The sequence below is a fragment of the Mastigoproctus giganteus genome, chromosome 9 (assembly GCF_048544385.1).
Source record: "Mastigoproctus giganteus isolate SK-2022 chromosome 9, ASM4854438v1, whole genome shotgun sequence".
Lineage (NCBI taxonomy): Eukaryota > Metazoa > Arthropoda > Arachnida > Uropygi > Thelyphonidae > Mastigoproctus > Mastigoproctus giganteus.
The window spans coordinates 181,785,533-181,804,430 of record NC_143583.1 but is presented as its reverse complement, the minus strand read 5'-3'; the positions used below and the strand labels follow the sequence as shown (position 1 = coordinate 181,804,430).

At 37.4% G+C, this 18,898-nt stretch overlaps 1 protein-coding gene across 1 annotated transcript in view; it reads left to right on the top strand.

Moving 5' to 3' along the window:
* The window catches only part of LOC150080926 (protein NDRG3-like), a 274,856-nt gene that overhangs the window by 116,225 nt on the left and 139,733 nt on the right, over positions 1 to 18,898 (top strand). The window contains exon 8 of the mRNA XM_090380617.1: positions 8,039 to 8,142. Within this exon, the coding sequence (XP_090236743.1) occupies positions 8,039 to 8,142 (104 nt within the window). The remainder of the gene's footprint in view (positions 1 to 8,038; positions 8,143 to 18,898) is intronic.

Sequence of the window (18,898 nt, the reverse complement as noted above, 5' to 3'; positions counted from 1 at the left end):
CAAGATTTCTGATAATGCATCACAAACTGAAAAACCCATTAGGAAAATGTTGCTCTTCTTTATATAGAAGAGTGTAGAGGGGTTAGTGGGTTCCCAAAATCATTAAGAGGCTTCATTTTGGAGACCTCTTAATTGAAACCAAAAACGACATACACTCAGAGCAACTACTTGAGCCACTTCAATAAGAGGAATACCGATTACGGTGACACCCCACAGAACACTAAACTCATCAAGAGGTGTGATCTCAGAGTGGGACCTACTTGAGGTTACTGAGGAGGAAATCAGCTCTGAATTAAAGCAGGGAGTGCTTAAAAAGGAAGTGGTTCCAGGCTTCCACTACACAAGAATCCTAGATCCAGATTAAAAACTTGGCACCAGCAGCATGGTCTGATGATAGGTATCGGTGAGATCCTGAACCAGCCTACACACCAACCCTGATGTCAAGAGTATGGGAGCAAAGGTCACCTCAGGCTTCTAAGTACCCTGGATCCAGGATAAAAAACTTGGCATTATCCTATTGGCTAATGGAGTTAATCCCTCTCTTATAAATTAACTGTTGGAAGGCCTCTTGCCTGTATGTACACACAGTTCCTGGGAGCATCGGAAGAGGAGTCTGTTAGCAGGTAAGATTTTAATCCCTCTGTAGTCATCTTAGATTTCCTGTTTTCTATTGTTAATGGTAACTTAAAATTTAATACTTTACAACCATAATTTGTAAATTATAATATTGGTAATTGTTGATAGTAATATTGTAATTGTAAATTATTGGTAACTGTAATTGTATTATTAGTAACTTAATATTCTAAATTATTCAAAACAGCTTTGTCTGATGATGGGTATCGGTAAGATACCTGAAACGTCATATTAATGTATAGTATTAATTTTAACGTGCTCTAAGAGTGGTTTTAATATAATAATAACCTTAATGGAAAACAACCACATAAGGTCCTTCCCTAACTATATTAAAAATAAGTTAATCATGTAGAAACAATAACAAAAAATAGGTAGCCACGCTGTCGATGCATTTTCCCTTAATCGTACATTTTTACATTTCATGTTTCTTTAGATTTTATTGCTACAAAAACTGGCGATCCCTGAGCTTGCTGGATTTTTGATGTAGAACCTGCATGGTATTTAAAAATAGAAAGAATTTTTTAACTTGCATGTGACATTGAAGTTTGTTTCGTACTGTGCAAAAAAATATTATAACATTTCAACTGCGAAGGAGCAAATGTTTTAAAACTTGTATATTAGGGAAATTTGATTTAAGAATTGCACAGTTCTTTATACTCTAGTAAACTTCTTGTGGAATTTTGTATTTATCTTCTGGTTCTTTTTACTGGATTGCAGTATCTTTCAATTATGATGTAGAAGAAATTTTTTTTGCTGCCATTAAAAATGTTAAAGAAGTAATTCAAGATCAGCTTGACAGAAACGGTTATATGCCAATCACAAGATGAGTCACTTAAGGATGATCTTCTCCAACAAGTCTTTAATTACTCTAAGGTGGTCATGAAGGAACCAGAAGTAAAAAAATAATTCTGACATCATATACAGTGAAACTTCTCCTAACGGACACCTCTCGTTAATGGACATCTCTCTACAATAGACATTTTCAAATTCCCCAACTCACCTCTGTTGGTTTTAACGTGTTTGCAGCTTCTGCCTAGCGGACATTCTCTGTAACGGACGCGGACAGGCAATCTGCACTATTTTGTTTAGATTAGCACTTAATTTGATCTCCCCATAATGGACAGCGGGCGAGCTTACGGCCCTTTTTCTTCCACGTATTGCCTCAATCGTGTGTTTATTTTCTATTTCCGATTCTCTGAATTTTATCAAGGTTTATGTCGCGGTTCTAAACCCGTTTTCAAGAATTTTAAGGCACGTGTAAAACTTCTGATGAATTCGGTGTGTGCAGGGGGGGGGGGATATGGTCGGCCTTTCATCTTTTCAGTTTCAGTTTTCAGTTTTGTTCAGTGTCGTGTGAAGTGCACAATGTCTTCTCGTAAACATTTAACTTTAAAAGATAAAGTTGAACTCATTAATGTGTATGATCGGCAAAAAAATAGTGTTCCCAATCTCGCTGCAAAATTCAAAATCGGGAAGATGCAGGTAAGCAACATCCTAAAGAAAAAAAATGAACTGCTTAAACAATTCTGGCAACACGGAAATGATCAGGTTCAAAAATGATTCCCGAAAACTGTTGGACTTCAAATTGACAATGTTACGTATGAGTGGTTTTTTCACAAACATGCTAAAAAAATTCCCATTAATGGGCCTATTATTAGGGAAAAGGCTTTGGAGGTTGCGAAATCTATGGGAGTAAATGAGTTCAAAGCTTCTGTGGGATGGCTAGACAAGTTCAAAACTCGGCATAAAATTTCTTTGAAAACCGTAAGTGGTGAAGGTGGATCTGTTGATACTGGGGTTGTAACAGAGTGGACCATCAAACTGGAAGATTTATGTCGTGATTTTGAAGCTAAGGATATTTACGACTGTGACGAAACAGGGTTGTTTTTTAAAGCTCTTCCTGAAAAAACAATGAGTCTAAAAAACGAAAAGTTCCAGGGCGAAAAAATTTCTAAGAAACGCTTGACTGTACTATTGTGTATAAATATGCTGGGAGACTTTGAACAACCTCTTGTTATAGGAAAACCACAAAATCCTCGTTGTTTCAAGGGCATAAAGTTGAATCTTTTTAATGTTGACTGGAAGTCTAATAAAAAAGCGTGGATGATACGAGATATCATGAGCGAATGGATGTCACTTTAATCAAAACATGATTCGTCAAAACAGAAAAATTATTCTTTTCATGGATAATGCTGCATCTCACCCGCACATTGAATTGTGCAACATTCAAATCGTTTTTCTGCCACCAAACACATCTGCAGAGTGTCAGCCCTTGGATCAAGGGATAATAAAAAAATTTAAACTTCACTACAGAAAACGTGTTTTAAGACATCTCATTGCAAACATGAACGATGTAACTTGTGCGAGTGACCTTGCAAAGAAACTCAGCATCCTAGATGCGATTCAATGGATTTCCTCTTCAGTAAACGCAATTAGAAAACAAACTGTCGTGAACTGTTTTGTAAAGTCTGGCTTCTCAAACGCAAAAATTTGAAGTTGTGAACAGCAATGTGGAGCACCAAGAAGAACAAGAACTTCAACATCTATTGATAACGTACGATATTTTAGCTACAAGTGACCCTGGCTACAAAGATATAGACTCGAACCTCACTACAGAAGATGGTGCTCTAGATATCAACGACAGTGTCATCGATATTTTTCAAGATGTTCCTCATGAAGATGAAGAAATGGAAGGCGGTCATTCTGTCGAAGAACATATTAACGACGAACCACCGATGAAAATAGAAGTGCTCGTACAAATCAATCGTTTAAAAATGTTTTTCGCCGCTGAAGAAGATACTGAAGGAATTTCGATGGTTTCTTCACTCCAAACAAATATTGAAAACAAAATTATCAGCCGGAAGAAGGTGCAGAAGAAAATAAGTGATTACTGTATGTATTTTTCTTAAGATAAAGTCATAATATGCATAGCACAATTGTATATATATTATTTACAAAAATATTGTTCAAAATCTGTATATATTTTAATTTAATTTTACATTAAACGTTTAACAATTTTTCTTTCTTTCTTTTTTTTTTTTCTCCCTCAGACTTCTTGTTAGCGGATACTTCTCTCTAACGGACACATTTTCGTTCCCCATGGCTGTCTGTTAAAGGGAAGTTTCACTGTACTTAGATTTTAGTAAAGCTTTTGATACTCTTGCACATGAGTGATTGCTATACAAACTGGAGCAGTCCGGCATTGGGAGTAAGTTACTGCTGTGCATAAAAGTATGGTTGAATGCTTTAATTTAATGATTACTGCTTTTCATGGACTATGGGTACCTTAATCTTTTTAATAAATGTCAGTATATTGATATGGGCAGAACGCTTTTGTGAATGAATTTTCAGACAGTATACAGTATATGCCAACTGGAGTGAATTTTTTTGAGGAACTTGAAAGGTTGTAAAAATTCAAAAACTGTGTACATAAATGCTTCCAAATATTAATTTTTCCTATTTTGACTTTATACCTAAATATCAGATCAGGAGTATTGTAAAAAATCATAATTATTATTTTTTTTTATTATTTTATTTGCAGCAATATCTCTTTAATATTGCTGCAAAAAAAAAACAAAAAAAAAAAAAAACAAGAGCTGAATCTAAATCTGTTTGATTTAGATTCATCAATTTCTGGATCCAAATTCCAGAGCATTTCATCAGTTTGGACCTATGTAAGGTAGCATAGTCTTGAATGGCATTGACTTTTGATTTTCAAAATCATCATAATTTTAAAAATGACTACTATTGCTTGCAGACACAGTGACAAATGGCAGCATATTTAAGGGAATCTATACATATATACACATACTGTGTTGAAAGAACCTTCAAAAGGCCAGGCTGTGGATGATTGAGAGAAGCCAAAATCTGCATGATTTTTGACCTCAATTTTTCACATCCGAAGTAAAAATAAGGTAGAGAAGAGCAACAAGATTAGTTAACCGCACAAAAGGTACTCCTACCAAGAAATACTTGGGTTATGGTAACTAAGCATCTGTGAGGAGACCTGACTAAAGTGTTTAAAGCTGTATATGAGTTGAGTAAACTAAATGCTAATATACATGTTATATTTATTGAATTACTAAAGTTTTCATATCCAGATTATAAAAGTGATGTACAAAATAGCACTTTTCTATTTATTACATATTGTTTTAATTTTGATTTGATCCATGTGCTTTATCAAAAGTTTTGTGACCTATCTACATTTTTCTGTGGCCCATATTATCTGAGTAAACTAGAATGCTGTTCTAGTTCATTCAGAGAATGAAAAATTTTATCTTTCATGTTATTCCAGGCTTTTACAACTGTATGAATCTATAACTGTTTGAGTTATTTTATTGCTTCATTAGCTGTGGATATAGATTCCTCCACTTTATGTATTCGTCCTCTTCCAAAGATTCATATTGATTCTCCTTCAACCATTCATTGAGTTCTCCCAACTTCCTTCAGTTCTTCACGTGTATTCACAGCTTTATCAACATTAGTGTAATTTTAATATGCAATCTTCATATTCAGTTCCTTCTCTTCTTCAGGCTCTGATTCTAAAACAGGCTCAGCCACCAAGTACAAAGATGGTTTAAACCCAGTTTTATGGAACAGTCTGCAGTGCTTTATGTTTATCTCTCTTTTTGTCCGAAAGTAAAGTTTTGAGGAAATCTATTCCACAGCTTTTGTCACCACTAAATTTCTGTTTATACTCCGGGACAACCAAATGGTCAGAGGGATTCACAAGATAGACAGAATACAAGAAACAGCACCATATTCAGCAGTCACGGGCTTGAACCCCGGTCACTCAAGGCACGTGTAGTTACGCACCCACGCGCCTGACCACTAGGCTACGGCTCTGTGCCTCATAGCTGGCTAATAGTGATACTGAAGATCTACAAAGTCAATCCGACAGGGAAAAACTTCCTCGAAGAAACCATGGCCTAATAGAGTACCACCATTAAGGTTGAAAACATCACAACCAGACCGATCTGCCATTCAGGAGAGGAATCTTTCAGGGAGATGCCTTGAGCCCACTCTGGTTCTATCTAGTACTCAACCACTGTCTAGCACTCAACCACTGTCCACCATGCTCAACAACAGCAAATATGTATATAACCCAAAGAAGGATGGAAAATCCTGTACACCCTCTCCCACCTGGTGTATATGTCATCCATATACACCAGGTGGGCGAGGTGTATATGGATGACACCTGGTGTATATGGATGACATATACACCAGGTGGGAGAGGGTGTACAGGATTGCTGGAATTGCTTCTCGGTTGCTTATTCGCAACCGAGAAGCAACTCCAGCAACTACTCTGGATCACCGAAGAATTCAGCAATGATATCATGATGGAATTTGGTCTAGACAAATGCAAGACACACACGGATTACATCAGGAGAAATTAGTCGGCCGAAACTACCAGCTGCAGACTGGTAAGAGATTGAAGCCATGACTGGGGAAAAGACTTAGATATACCTGGGGATAATGAAGGCTCAGCAACACTAGCCAATGATAAAAGTGTTTTAAAGTCTTAATCCACACCTACTCCATTGGCTGCACTGCAAAAGCTATATTTAATGGGGAAAAGATGACTTAAAAGGCCTCCAGATGAAGGATATTGTTATGAGCTGTACCGCTGTCAAGAAAGAGAAAAATTTTCCTCAGTTTAGTGGAGACTGTTTTGTCTAGTTAAAGCCAACCATTAAAGAGCTCAGTCATCATCCAGGCAGTTCTATGAAACTAATACTGCAGTAGTATGCTTTTAACTTCTTTGACTCATCTAGGTTTTACTGATTTTCTGATTATTAATAATGTCGGTTTTTCTCTGTGACTTACCCTATTTGTCTTTAGCTAGAATTGTTACTCTTTATTTACTGTTTTCCCCAATGCTGTGCAGCTGTTATCTTTAAAAAAAATGTCAATTGATATAGAATATCTCTAATCCAACCACGCTGTGCTGCTTCATCCATTTAGATAAGATATGATGAAGCGCCATATCTTATCTAAATACCATTATTCACTTCTTTAAATCCTGCTGGCCCTTGTAAGCTTGCTTTAAAATCATTCATCTCCAGCTCTTTTAGCAAAGTCCTCTGCTTTTTTTAGCAATGACTCATTCAGTGGAATAGTCGCATACCTGTTAAACCAATTTAATACAAATTTATCAACTTTAAGATGATTATTTCCACAGAGTTTTTATCTTAACCCTCATCCTGTGAATTACAAGATTCCATTATTTTTTTTTTTAGGTAAGTATATGGAGTATTAGTCAGAATGCCACATTCTTCAGCACTTTCAGACTTAATTCTGTATACTTTGCCAGTGTCCTTCTAGTTTTTGGGTAGAGTTAGGCTTGTGTAGATGTTGCACTTGGATTTATGAGTAATGAGTAATGCATTCAACTCTGGCAAATCTTGTTTTGAGGATCATTAACATCCTCTGATAGCAAAGTAGAATTCCTGTTTTTGCTAATGAAAATAAATAAAATTTTCATAAGAGTTATTGGGATGTTCTTGTATCTGTGTGAGTGTTTAAAAAAAAAAAAAAAAAAAGTATGATTTAGTAAATTCCTAATGTGAATAACTACCTGACTGACTGAATTATATCGAATAACATGAACAGTAAACTTCAAATTAAAGGGGTTTTTTTGTTTGTTTTATAGAATAGGAGGTTCAAAAGGAAAACATAATTTGAAATAATCAATATTTTAGATTACTCAAGCTTCATGTGCTATTAGGTATAAAAATAGAATTTATTTGCTACTGTTACTTGTAAAGAATGCTATACCCCCCCCCCCCAAAAAAAAAATCTCATGAGTTAAAATGAGCAAGAGTAGATTATTGTTGCCATGGTAGGAACTGAATTCTTTATTTGTAATATGTGAATAACTGCCTGACTGACTTTGAATTATATCGAATAACATAAGCAGTAAACTTCAAATTAAAGGTTTTTTGTTTCTTTTTTGTTTTATAGAATAGGAGGTTCAAAAGGAAAACATAATTTGAAATAATCAATATTTTAGATTACTCAAGCTTCACTTTATATATGATGTGCTATTACGTATAAAAATAGAATTTATTTGCGTCTGTTACTTGTAAAGAATGCTATTTGGACCCCCCCCCCCAAAAAAAAATCTCATGAGTTAAAATGAGCAAGAGATTATTGTTGCCATGGTAGGAACTGAATTCTTTATTTGTAATATGTTGGGAAACTTGTTGAAAACAGAGTTCTACCTTTCCAACAAGTTTTCCAGCATATTAAAATTAATACCACAAGGGGGAGCAAAGGAAATAATATATCATCCTTTTTTCTAAATTATACCTTTATTAAATTTCAGTGTTAAGTGTTTATAACATATGTTTAAAGCTGTATTTTAATATTTGCAAATATGTTTATCTGTCTTCGAAATTTCTAGACCAATGAGGGACGTAACCATGATCTGATGCAGTTATTTAGACACTACTTTAACAAGTCAGTGAATCCATATAACTTGGCTCTCTTTATTGACTCATTTATCAGGTAACTTTTAATAATATGCTTTTTGGCATATAATTAATCTATTATATAAGGGCAGATTGGAAATTTGTTTTAAATTTATTTTGGACATATTAGCATTAGCATTAGTAGAGGCATATGATGCAAGAAAGCAAGCTTATTCAGCATCAGCCAAAAAAAAAAAAAACACACACCACTCCCATTTCACCCCTCCGTTCGTTCGAAATACCTGTCCAGTTGAGCTTTAAATTTGTTTAGGCTATCAACTTCAACAACAAGTTGGAAGTCGGTTCCACCAACCAACCACCCGCTGGCCAAAGGCAAATTTCCGCACATCTATCCGACATCCGTCCTTCCTCAATTTGAATTTATGCCCTCTGAGCTGATTATTCTGAGCAAGATGAAGAATCCTATTGGCATTGAGCATGCTCAAACCATTCAAAGCCTTATACACCTCTATCAGATCACCTCTCCGGTGCCTAGTCTCCAGACTCTGTAATTTGCAAAACTTAAGCCTTTCTTCGTAAGAGCAACCCTTTGTTCCATTCACTAATCTTGTTGCCCTTCTCTGTACCCGTTCCAGCAGCTCCACATCCTTCCTGAAATGAGGCCTCCAGACCTGTATACAGTACTCAAGATGTGGCCTAACCATTGCCTTATACAAGGGAATAATCACCTCCTTATCCCTGCTAGAAAAATTCCTCTTTATCATTGACAAGACACCATGAGCTACTCTTGCAGCTCGTCTGCACTGCTCAGAGAACTTCATATCTGCCTGCACAATTATCCCCAGGTCCTTTTCATTCTCCACCACTGTCAGTGTAGTACTGCAGAGTTGATACGTTGCTCTGGGGTTACTGTTTCCGATATGTAGTACTTTACATTTGTCAATGTTAAACTTCATTTGCCACCTCTCAGCCCATCTGTTCAACCTTTCCAGATCCTGTTGCAGCAGCATAGCGTCAGTAGTGTCCTTAACAACCCTGCCAACCTTTGTATCGTCTGCAAACTTGGACATTAAACTTGATATCCCATCATCAATATCATTCATAAACACCGAAAACAACAACGGACCCAACACTGAACACTGAGGAACTCCACTAATAACATTAGTCCACGTTGAGCAGTGTCCATTGATTACCACTCTCTGTCTTCTGCCACTCAACCATCCCCTTATCCATAGCAGCAATTTGCCTCCAATGCCACACTGCTCCAATTTGTGCAGCAGTCTTCCATGTGCAACAGTATCAAAAGCCTTTCTAAGATCCAAATATATAATATCAAAGTTATTCCCTGCATCCAGTTCTTTTGTGACTACATCATAGTATCCAATCAAATTGGTCAGGCAAGACCTGCCCTTAACAAAACCATGCTGCGTCTGAGCTATAACTGAATTCTTGTCTAGATGATCCTGCAGTGCTTCTTTAACCAGTGCCTCCATTAATTTACCTGGAACAGAAGTTAAACTAACAGGTCTATAATTACTTGTGTCAGCCTTTGATCCTCCTTTGTGAATTGGGGTTACATTTGCACATCTCCAGTCTATGGGTACCTCCCCTGAGTCCAAAGAAGCTCTCATAATTATGGCTAGGGGCTTGCTTACTTCCTTTGCTGCCTCCTTTAATATAACTGGATAGATCCCATCCACCCCAGGTGCCTTTTTTATGTTTATCCTCAACAATCTCTCCTCCACTTTCCTCTCAGTTATTACAAAATCATCCAGCTCACTGCCAATGTTTACTTTACCTACATCATTCTCCTTTCTGAATAACTCCTCATGCGTGAATGTAGATGCAAAATACTCGTTTAAATTGTTAGCCACCTGTTTTGATGTGGTTGTTTTGATATATTGTTTTGATGTGAACAGTGATTTGTGGCAAATAAAGCAATTGAACAGAGGTTTTTATAGTGGGCAGGTGGTGGCAGAAAGACATTCCAGCTGATTCAAAATGACTGCTGTTGCAATAATGGCATTCATGACATTCCAGCAGGTTTTCAGCATTGGGAAAATAATACCTTTTTTCAATATCAAGTAGTTAACTTGCAGCTCATTCTCTTTCTTATTCACAGGCCTGTGAAATCTTTCTGATGGATTGAAATTAGAGCTAGAAGATCAGGGTGGATGTCCTAAAAGGAATTAAGTTAGGGGCCCGTAAGGCTGTCAGCTGCACATACAGCTTGCACTTGATTATCAAGAAATTGGAACTATATTGTGCAAAAAGAATAGGTGGAATAGGACCAGGTTATGCCTGCCAGGGACAAAAGTTGATGGTGCTGTAGAGCAGTTATCTTTTAGGCACACAAAAGGTGATATTGTAGTACACATTGGCGCTAATGACATTAAGATTAGGAGATCTGTAGACTTACTTAACAAATACAGGGCAATGATGAATAAAGTTGTGAGGTAGGGTGAAATTTGAAAATGTCTGCAATTCTTCCTAGCCATGATTTCACCCTTTTTACCAGGCATGATTTTACACTTTAACCAGTGCCTCCATTAATTTCAAGGGAAATTAATGGAGGCACTGGTTAAGCACTGCAGGATCATCTAGAAAAGACTTCAGTTATAGCTCGGACACAGCATAGGTTTGTTAAGGGGAAGTCTTGTCTGACCAGTTTCAATGGATACTATGATGTGGTCACAAAGGAACTGGATGCAGGGAATAACTTTGATATCATATATTTGGATCTTAGAAAGGCTTTTGATACTGTTTGATTGAGGTGCACATGGAAGACTGCTGCACAAATTCGAGCAGTGCTGCATTGGAAGCAAATTGCTGCTATGGATAAAGGGATGGTTGAGTGGGAGAAGACAGAGAGTGGTAATCAATGGACACTGCTCTTTGTGGACTAATGTTATTAGTGGAGTCCCTCAGGGTTCAGTGTTGGGTCCATTGTTGTTTTCTGTATTTATAAATGATATTGATGATGGTATATCAGGCTTAATGTCCAAGTTTGCAGACGACGAAGGTTGGCATGGTTGTTAATAACACTAATGACAGTACACTGCTGCAAAAGGATCTAGAAAAGTTGAGCAGATGGGCTGAGAGGTGGAAAATGAAGTTTAACATTGACAAATGTAAAGTACTATATATGGGAAGCAGTAACCCCAGAGTAACGTATCAAATCTGTGGTACTACACTGACAGTGGTAGAGAATGAAAAGGACCTGGGGGTAATTGTGCAGGCAGATATGAAGTTTTCTGAGCAGTGCAAACAGTCTGTAAGAGTAGCTCATGGTGTCTTGTCAATGATATACAGGAATAGGAATTTTTCTAGCAGAGATAAGGAAGTGATTATCCCGATTGTACAAGGCAGTGGTCAAGCCACACCTAGAGTACTGTGTACAGGTCTGGAGGCCTCATTTTAGGAAGGATATAGAGCTGTTGGAACGAGTATAGAGAAAGGCAACAAGATTAGTGAATGGAACAAAGGGTTGATCTTACAAAGAAAGGCTTAAGTTTTGCAGTTTATAGTGTTTGGAGACCAGGCACCTTTGAGGTGATATGATTGCGGTGTATAAAGCCTTGAATGGTTTGAGCATGCTCAGTGCTGATTGGATTCTTCCTCTTGCTCAGAATAATCACCTGAGAGAGCATAAATTCAAATTGAGGAAAGACAGTTGTAGGATAGATGTGCGGAAGTTTGCCTTTAGCCAGCAGGTATTTGATTGGTGGAACAGACTTCCATCTTTTGTTGTGGAAGTTGATAGCCTAAATAAATTTAAGGATGAATTGGACAGGTATTTTGAACAGATGGAGGGGTGAAATCGGAGCGTGTTTTTTTTTTGGCTGATTCTTCATAAGCTTGCTTTCTTGCATCATATGCCTCTACTAATGCTAATGACAGAAGGGAGTATATGCTGAAAGCTTTATCAATCAGTTTGGACCTGGAGAGATTATGCATGGGGTAGAATTTTTCTCAGTGTAGTCTGTGCTTGTTAGCAGGAGAGACTGCTTCACAGGAATGGGACACACTTAAATAGAAAGGGTGCAAGAATATTTGCTAATGCTATCAAGGCAGTGTTAGGTGGGTTGGAAAACTGCTAGCTTGAGGAGATACACAGACTAATAGATTAACAATAGCTGCAGGCAGAGGTGAAAGTGATTCTTGCACTGCTTCTATTGGAATGAGCAGTAGTTTTGAAAGCAAGGTACTTTGGATTTCAAGGACTGCTGGGTGTCATCATGAAAAAGGAAATACATAGGCTGTATTAGGGTAATTAAGAGTAAGAACAGGTGCATGTATACTTGCATGTACACTAATGCTTGGAGTAAATAAATAAATTTAATGATTTTGAAATGCTGGTTAGCACATCAAATGCCAACATTGTTCTGATTTCAGAACAATGTTGGCATTTGATGTGCTCAGATATAACAGATGCAAAATTTGAATATGGGATGTACAAAGTATACAGAAAGGACAGACAGGAGGGGGGGGTTGGTGTTATGCTCTTAGTTTAGAAGCACATAGGCAGTGCAATGTTCAGTCAGTTTTTTCATAAGCACTGGGAAAGAAATGAGAGTAGGGGTGTGTTATAGGCCTAATGACTTATGAGTATAATGAACAACTGTACAGAGAAATAAGAGTGGGCCAGTAAATTAGAATGTTTTATAATGGGAGATTTTAACTTTCCAGGTATTGACACTGGAACTTGTGGGTTGACTGCTTTCCACAGCAGAGAGAGAAAGAGAGAGAGAGAGAGAGAGAGAGAGAGAGAGAGAGAGAGAGAGAGAGAGAGAGAGAGAGAGAGAGAGAGACTTGATCTAATTATCAGCAGTGATTATTCGTGCATTAACAATTTGCAGATAAAAGAACATAAAGGGAAGGATTTGCTTTCATAAAGATGACTACAGTGGTCTCAGACAGTTTTAAATTCTATACAGTGAGACCAACTGATGCTGTTACCATTTGCAAATGCTAAATGGGAAGCATTGAAGGAATTAGTTATAGAAGCTACTATGCTTTTCATACTAACTAAGAAATATTCTTATAGATATAGGCCTAAGTGAATTTCAGATGAACCGATGAAACTCATGACACAGAAGAAAAATGCATGGAATGCATATAAATTATTGGGCAACACAGAAGCCTATAGGTGCCTCCGTAGCCAGGTGGGAAGGAGCAGCAGTGCGTAGCACACGCTTCTTGATTAGACCGGGGTTCAAGCCCGTCACCACCAAATACGGAGGATGCGGAAAGGTCAGGGAATGACCACCGCATATCCCGGAGCAATATGGCCTTAGTTGCTAATGCTCCTAAAAACTAAATAACATAACAGAAGCCTATGGTAGATATAAACTAGTCTCAATGGAGGTCAGGCAAGCAAAGGCAGAAGTTTGTAGATGATACAATGGTTGGCAGGGTTAATGACGTATGCTACTGCAACAGGATCTAGAAAAGTTAGGTAGATGGGATGAGAAATGGCAGTGGAAGTTTAACATTAAAGTACTACATATGGGTCGCAGTAACCTCAGAGTAACATACCAACTGTGTGGTACTATACTCAGGGTAGTGAAAATGAAAAAGACTTAGGAGTAAATTGTGCAGTCAGATATGAAGTTCGCTGAGCAATGTAGACAAGTTTCCAGGACAGCTCATGGGGTCAATGATATACAGTAATTTTGCTAGCAGGGATAAGGAGGTGATTATCCCATTGTATAAGGCAATGGTCAGGCCACACCTTGAGATTGCATACAGGTCTGGAAGCCTCATTTTAGGAAGGATGTGGAGCTGCTGGAACAAGCACAGAGAAGGGCAAGGAGATTGGTGAGCAGAACAAAGGGGTGCTCTTACCAAGAAAGGCTTAAGTTCTGCAAATTACAGCATCTGGAGACTAGGCATTTGCAAGGTGGTGTGATTGAGGTGTATAAGGCCTTGAATGGGTTGAGCAGGCTCTGTCTATGGGATTCTTCCTCTTGTTCAGATTACAAACCTGAGGGGGCCATAAATTCAAATTGAGGAAAGACAGTTGTAGAATAGATGTGCAGAAATTTGCTTTTGTAGCCAGTGGGTAGTTGATTGTTGGACCATACTTCCATCTGTTATTGTGGAAGTTGATAGATTAAATAAATGCAAGGAAGAACTAGACAGAGTTTTGGAGCAAATAGATGGGTGAAATTGACAGGTTTTTTTTTTTTTTTGGCTGATGCTGTATTAGGTTGCTATGGAAAGCAACCTAATGAAGCATAATAGGTTTGCATTAACAATATTAGGTTAGACAATAGCAATTTGTATGGTTTAATTATTGTTATTTGCAATTAATTCATTATAAACAACCACATTTTTTTCTCAAAACATCATTTAATTGCATTCCATCATTTGTCTTTTTTTGCATTTTAGTTAAAAAATAAAAAAAAAAAATCTAGCAAAAGCACTAGTTATAAAGGAAACAAGATTGTGTCATCAAGCTTGATACATTTTTATAAGTGCTTCTAAAATTGTTTCTATCAATTTCAATGCAATGTGGTATACAAAGTGAGTAAATTTGTGATTTCAGATTGTTTTGCACCTTTTTCTTATACATTCTAAATACAATCAAGGTGTGTTTTTTCTTTGGTATCTACACTGCAACAATCATTTGGGATGTAAATTAGTAATTTTCTTAGTGTTTTAGATTAATTTTTCTTATGCAGCATCCACCTTACTCAGCAAAGTGTTTTAATGATCCTGCTGTTCCACTTTTGTTAGCAAAATTTAAGAACATTGTACTGTTCTTTGCATATATCAGCATAATGATATAAGAAAAAATGACTAGTATTTTTGAGCTACTGCCATATCAAATGCATGTGTAGTAGACTGCTCTACATTTGTGCATTTTTAGGCGAAGGTAGGTGCCAGTAGGTAAGAAAAACTATTTAGAATTTTTTCTTATTTTTAATCAACCCTTGTACATACCTTCCATAAATTCCTCAAATTCTTTTATTGATGAAATGCCACCGTTAATGTAAAATGGTGGGAGGGACTATAACTTTGTTTGCCAACTGATATATCATTTAAATGATGAACATGAATGGATTAATGAAATTCCCCTCTCTTCCAGTTGCCTGGTGAATTTCATTCTCTGGCTCAGCTCCTGCATTGCCTAGTGAGAGCATCTGATTTTGGCAGGGTAAAACATGAATTTTGCTCTAAAATGATGTTGGGCTCTTCATTTTAGCATCAGTTTTCCTGCAGGTTGGTGCTTTGACCTAAAAGTGAGCAAACCTAGTCTCTGCTGGAGCTGCCTACATATGTCCTTGCTGAATAGGATGGGTGTTTCAGGTTAATACCTGTGTAAACAGAAACTCCATTAGTGGAGAGCACATGCTGTGGTTCTTCCAGTCCCATTGTTTTTTTGCATTGTCAGCATCTGATGAAACTAGTGTAGGGAAGAATATTCCTATTCTGGCTTGGGCAGTTATATTCTTTTGCCCTCTACAATATGAAGAAAATGATGGGTGCATTGTTGAATGTTTTGTGGTTTTAATTAATAGTGTCAGGGTAGTGGTCATTCCATTCAGAGAGTGAAGCTCCTCAATGTCCCTGTGGCCTGAGGATGGACTATCTCCTTGGGTACCATGATAGGAGTTCCTGTATTTGCTGGTCTTGGGGAGAGGGAATGTTTCTCCTTGCACCTTGAAAAATTAGCCCAGTAATTTTTATGATCATTCTCAGTAGGGAGTATACTCCTGTTTCCATAACCTACACAGTAGGGGGCCTCGCAGTCTAGATTATAAGAACACCTGGGTGCTCTTTTAACAGTGCTGCTGCTACTACTACTGCTGTGTATATAAAATATGTTAATGCTTTCAATTTTATTCTGTATGTTCATTTTTCAGACACATAGTCTGATGCTATTATTGTAAAAATATGCTCATCATCATCATCAGCCATTTTCAATCCACTGCAGGATGAAGGCCTCTCCAGCAACTTTCCAGTTCCTTCTGTTTTGAGCACTGATCATCCATTTACTACTCAAAAACTCATTGATTTCATCTATCCATCTCCGCCTTTGTCTTCCAGGTTTTCTTCTAGCTCCTCTTGGGTACCATTCTGTTATTTTCTTAGTCCATCTGTCATCATGTCTTCGAGCTATGTGTCCTGCCCAAGACCATTTTAGTTCTTTAGTTTTGATAAGAATGTCCTTTACTTGAGTTTGCTGCCTAATCCATGTGTTTCTCTTCTTATCTAACAGTCTAATTCCCAATATAATTCGTTCCATTCTTCGCTGTGTAGTTCTTAGCTTCTCTTCCATTCTTTTGGTGAGTGCCCAAGTTTCACTTCCATAAGTCATGGTGGGGAGTATACATTGATTCATTATTTTACGTTTCAGACAAACTGGGATATTGCTCTTCAGTATGTGACTATATTTCCTGAATGCTATCCATCCAAAATTTATTCTTCTCTTGACTTCCAGCCATTTATCATTATTACAGCTAATAACTTGTCCCAGATAAGTATATGACTCCACCTTTTCAATTACTGCTCCTTCAATCATTATTTCCCTTTCCGTGGCATACTTGTTCATCATTACTTTTGTTTTAGCCATATTCATCTTTAGTCCAAAATCCTTACTAACTGTGCATAACTGATTAAGATTTTCCTCTAATTCTTTGGGATCGTGGCTTATGACACAATGTCATCTGCAAATCGTAAATGGTTTAGGTACTCTCCGTTCACATTGACTCCTTTCTGCGACCATTCTAATCTTCTGAAAGCTTCCTCAAGGGCAGCAGTAAACAGCTTCGGAGATATTGTGTCTCCTTGTCGAACTCCTTTCTCGATTTTAAATTTGCTACTGTCTTTGTCTAGTCTAATAAAGGATGTAGCACTCTCATATATTTTCTTCAAAATCATAATATATGGAGTATCTATGCCTTGTCTTTCCAGTGCCCGAAACATTGCCTTATGCTGTATGGAGTCAAATGCCTTTTCATAATCCACAAATGCCAGGCATAATGGTGTTTTATATTCATTTGCTTTCTCCATTAGCTGTGATATTACGTGAAGGTGATCCATAGTTGAGAATCCTGTCCTAAAGCCAGCTTGCTCTTTCGGTTGATTCTCATCAAGTATTCTTTCTAATCTGTTAGTAATGACCCTTGTGAACAACTTGTAGATATGGGATAACAAGCTAATTGGTCTATAATTTCCAATTTCTGATTTATCTCCTTTCTTATGCAGCAAAACTATGATTGCATTAATCCACTGCTTAGGCATCGCACCTTTTCTAATGCACTTTGTGAAGAGCCTTGCCAGTATTTGTGTTATGTCTCTTCCTCCCAATTTTAACAACTCTACAGTAACTTCATCTTCCCCCGGGGCTTTCCGATTCTTCATTTTCTTCAATGCATGTTCTACCTCATCAGGAAGAATATCGGGTATGTCGTATGTGTTGCTACTTTGCAATCCATCTTCCCCACTGCTGGTATCATTCCCTCGCTCCTTGTATAACTCTTTATAGTAGTCTTCTGCTATTTGAATTATGCCTTCTCTGCTGTTTATAAGTACACCATCGCTATTCTTCAGTTTCAGTATCATTTGTCTTTCTGTATTACTGCTCATGGCTGCTGATTTAAATCCTTTGTTTTCCCTTAATGCTTGTTCTACTTTTCTCGTGTTAAATCTTCTTATGTCCTCTCTGAGTCTCTTTCTAATGGCTTTGCATAACTCAGTATACTCAATTTTCTCCCTGTCAGTGTTTTTCTTGCTCTTCATTTGTCGTCTTTGGTTCATCATGACAAGTGTTTCTTGACTAATTTTTTCTTCTTTGGATTTCTGTTTCCCTATAGGTTTCTTGGGCTTTATCACTTTCAAAAAGTTGTAATATTCCTCGTCGATATCTTGGTCCTCAGCAGTCTGCAGAAGCTCATACTTGTTCTTAAGTTCCAGTACATACTGCTTTTTCTCCTCTTCTGTTATCTCAAAGACCTTTGTATTATTTACTCGAGTCAGTTTTTTCCTTACCTTTCCTACATCTATATCAAGTGTACATCTTACCATTCTGTGATCACTTCCAACATTTACCTTATTCAGGACGGTAACATCAGTCACAATATATCTTCTGTTAGTGAGGATGAAGTCGATTTCATTAGTTGTTAATCCATTTGGACTCTTCCATGTCCACTTTCTGTTCACCCTTTTCTTGAAAAAAGTGTTCATTACTGACATTCCTTGAGATTCTGCAAATTCCACAAGTCTTTCACCTCTTTTATTTCTTTCACCAATTCCAAAATTTCCTATAGTTCCTCTTTCTGCGCTGTTTTGCCTTTTTCCAACCTTAGCATTGAAGTCCCCCATAATAATAGTGTAGTGGGTTTTCTGCTCATCTAGAAGACTCTCAATTTCAGTGTACATTTCTTCAACCTCTTCATCATCATGGCTCGATGTTGGTGCATAAATCGTTATAATCTTTAGCTTGTACCTCTTAGAAATCTTGAGTATTAGTCTTGACACCCTTGGTGATGTACTTTTGAATTCCAAAATGTTGTTTTTAAAATCTTTATGGACCAGAAACCCAACTCCACCTTCACTCCTTTCACTGTTTCCATTGGTGTACAGCAGATTTCCACTTGATAAACTTATAAGTGATTCATTTCTTCTTCTTGTTTCAGCCAAACCGATGATATTCCAATTCACATTTTCTAATTCCTTTTCCAGCTCTAATATCCTGTCTTCACCGATGAGTGATCGTACGTTATAACAGGCCAAGTTCAATTTCCGTGCATGGCAGCCTGGTCGTACCCAGAGATTCTTAGCACCCTCTGCTTCCACTCTGATCCTCTCGCTGCCGTAAGAGG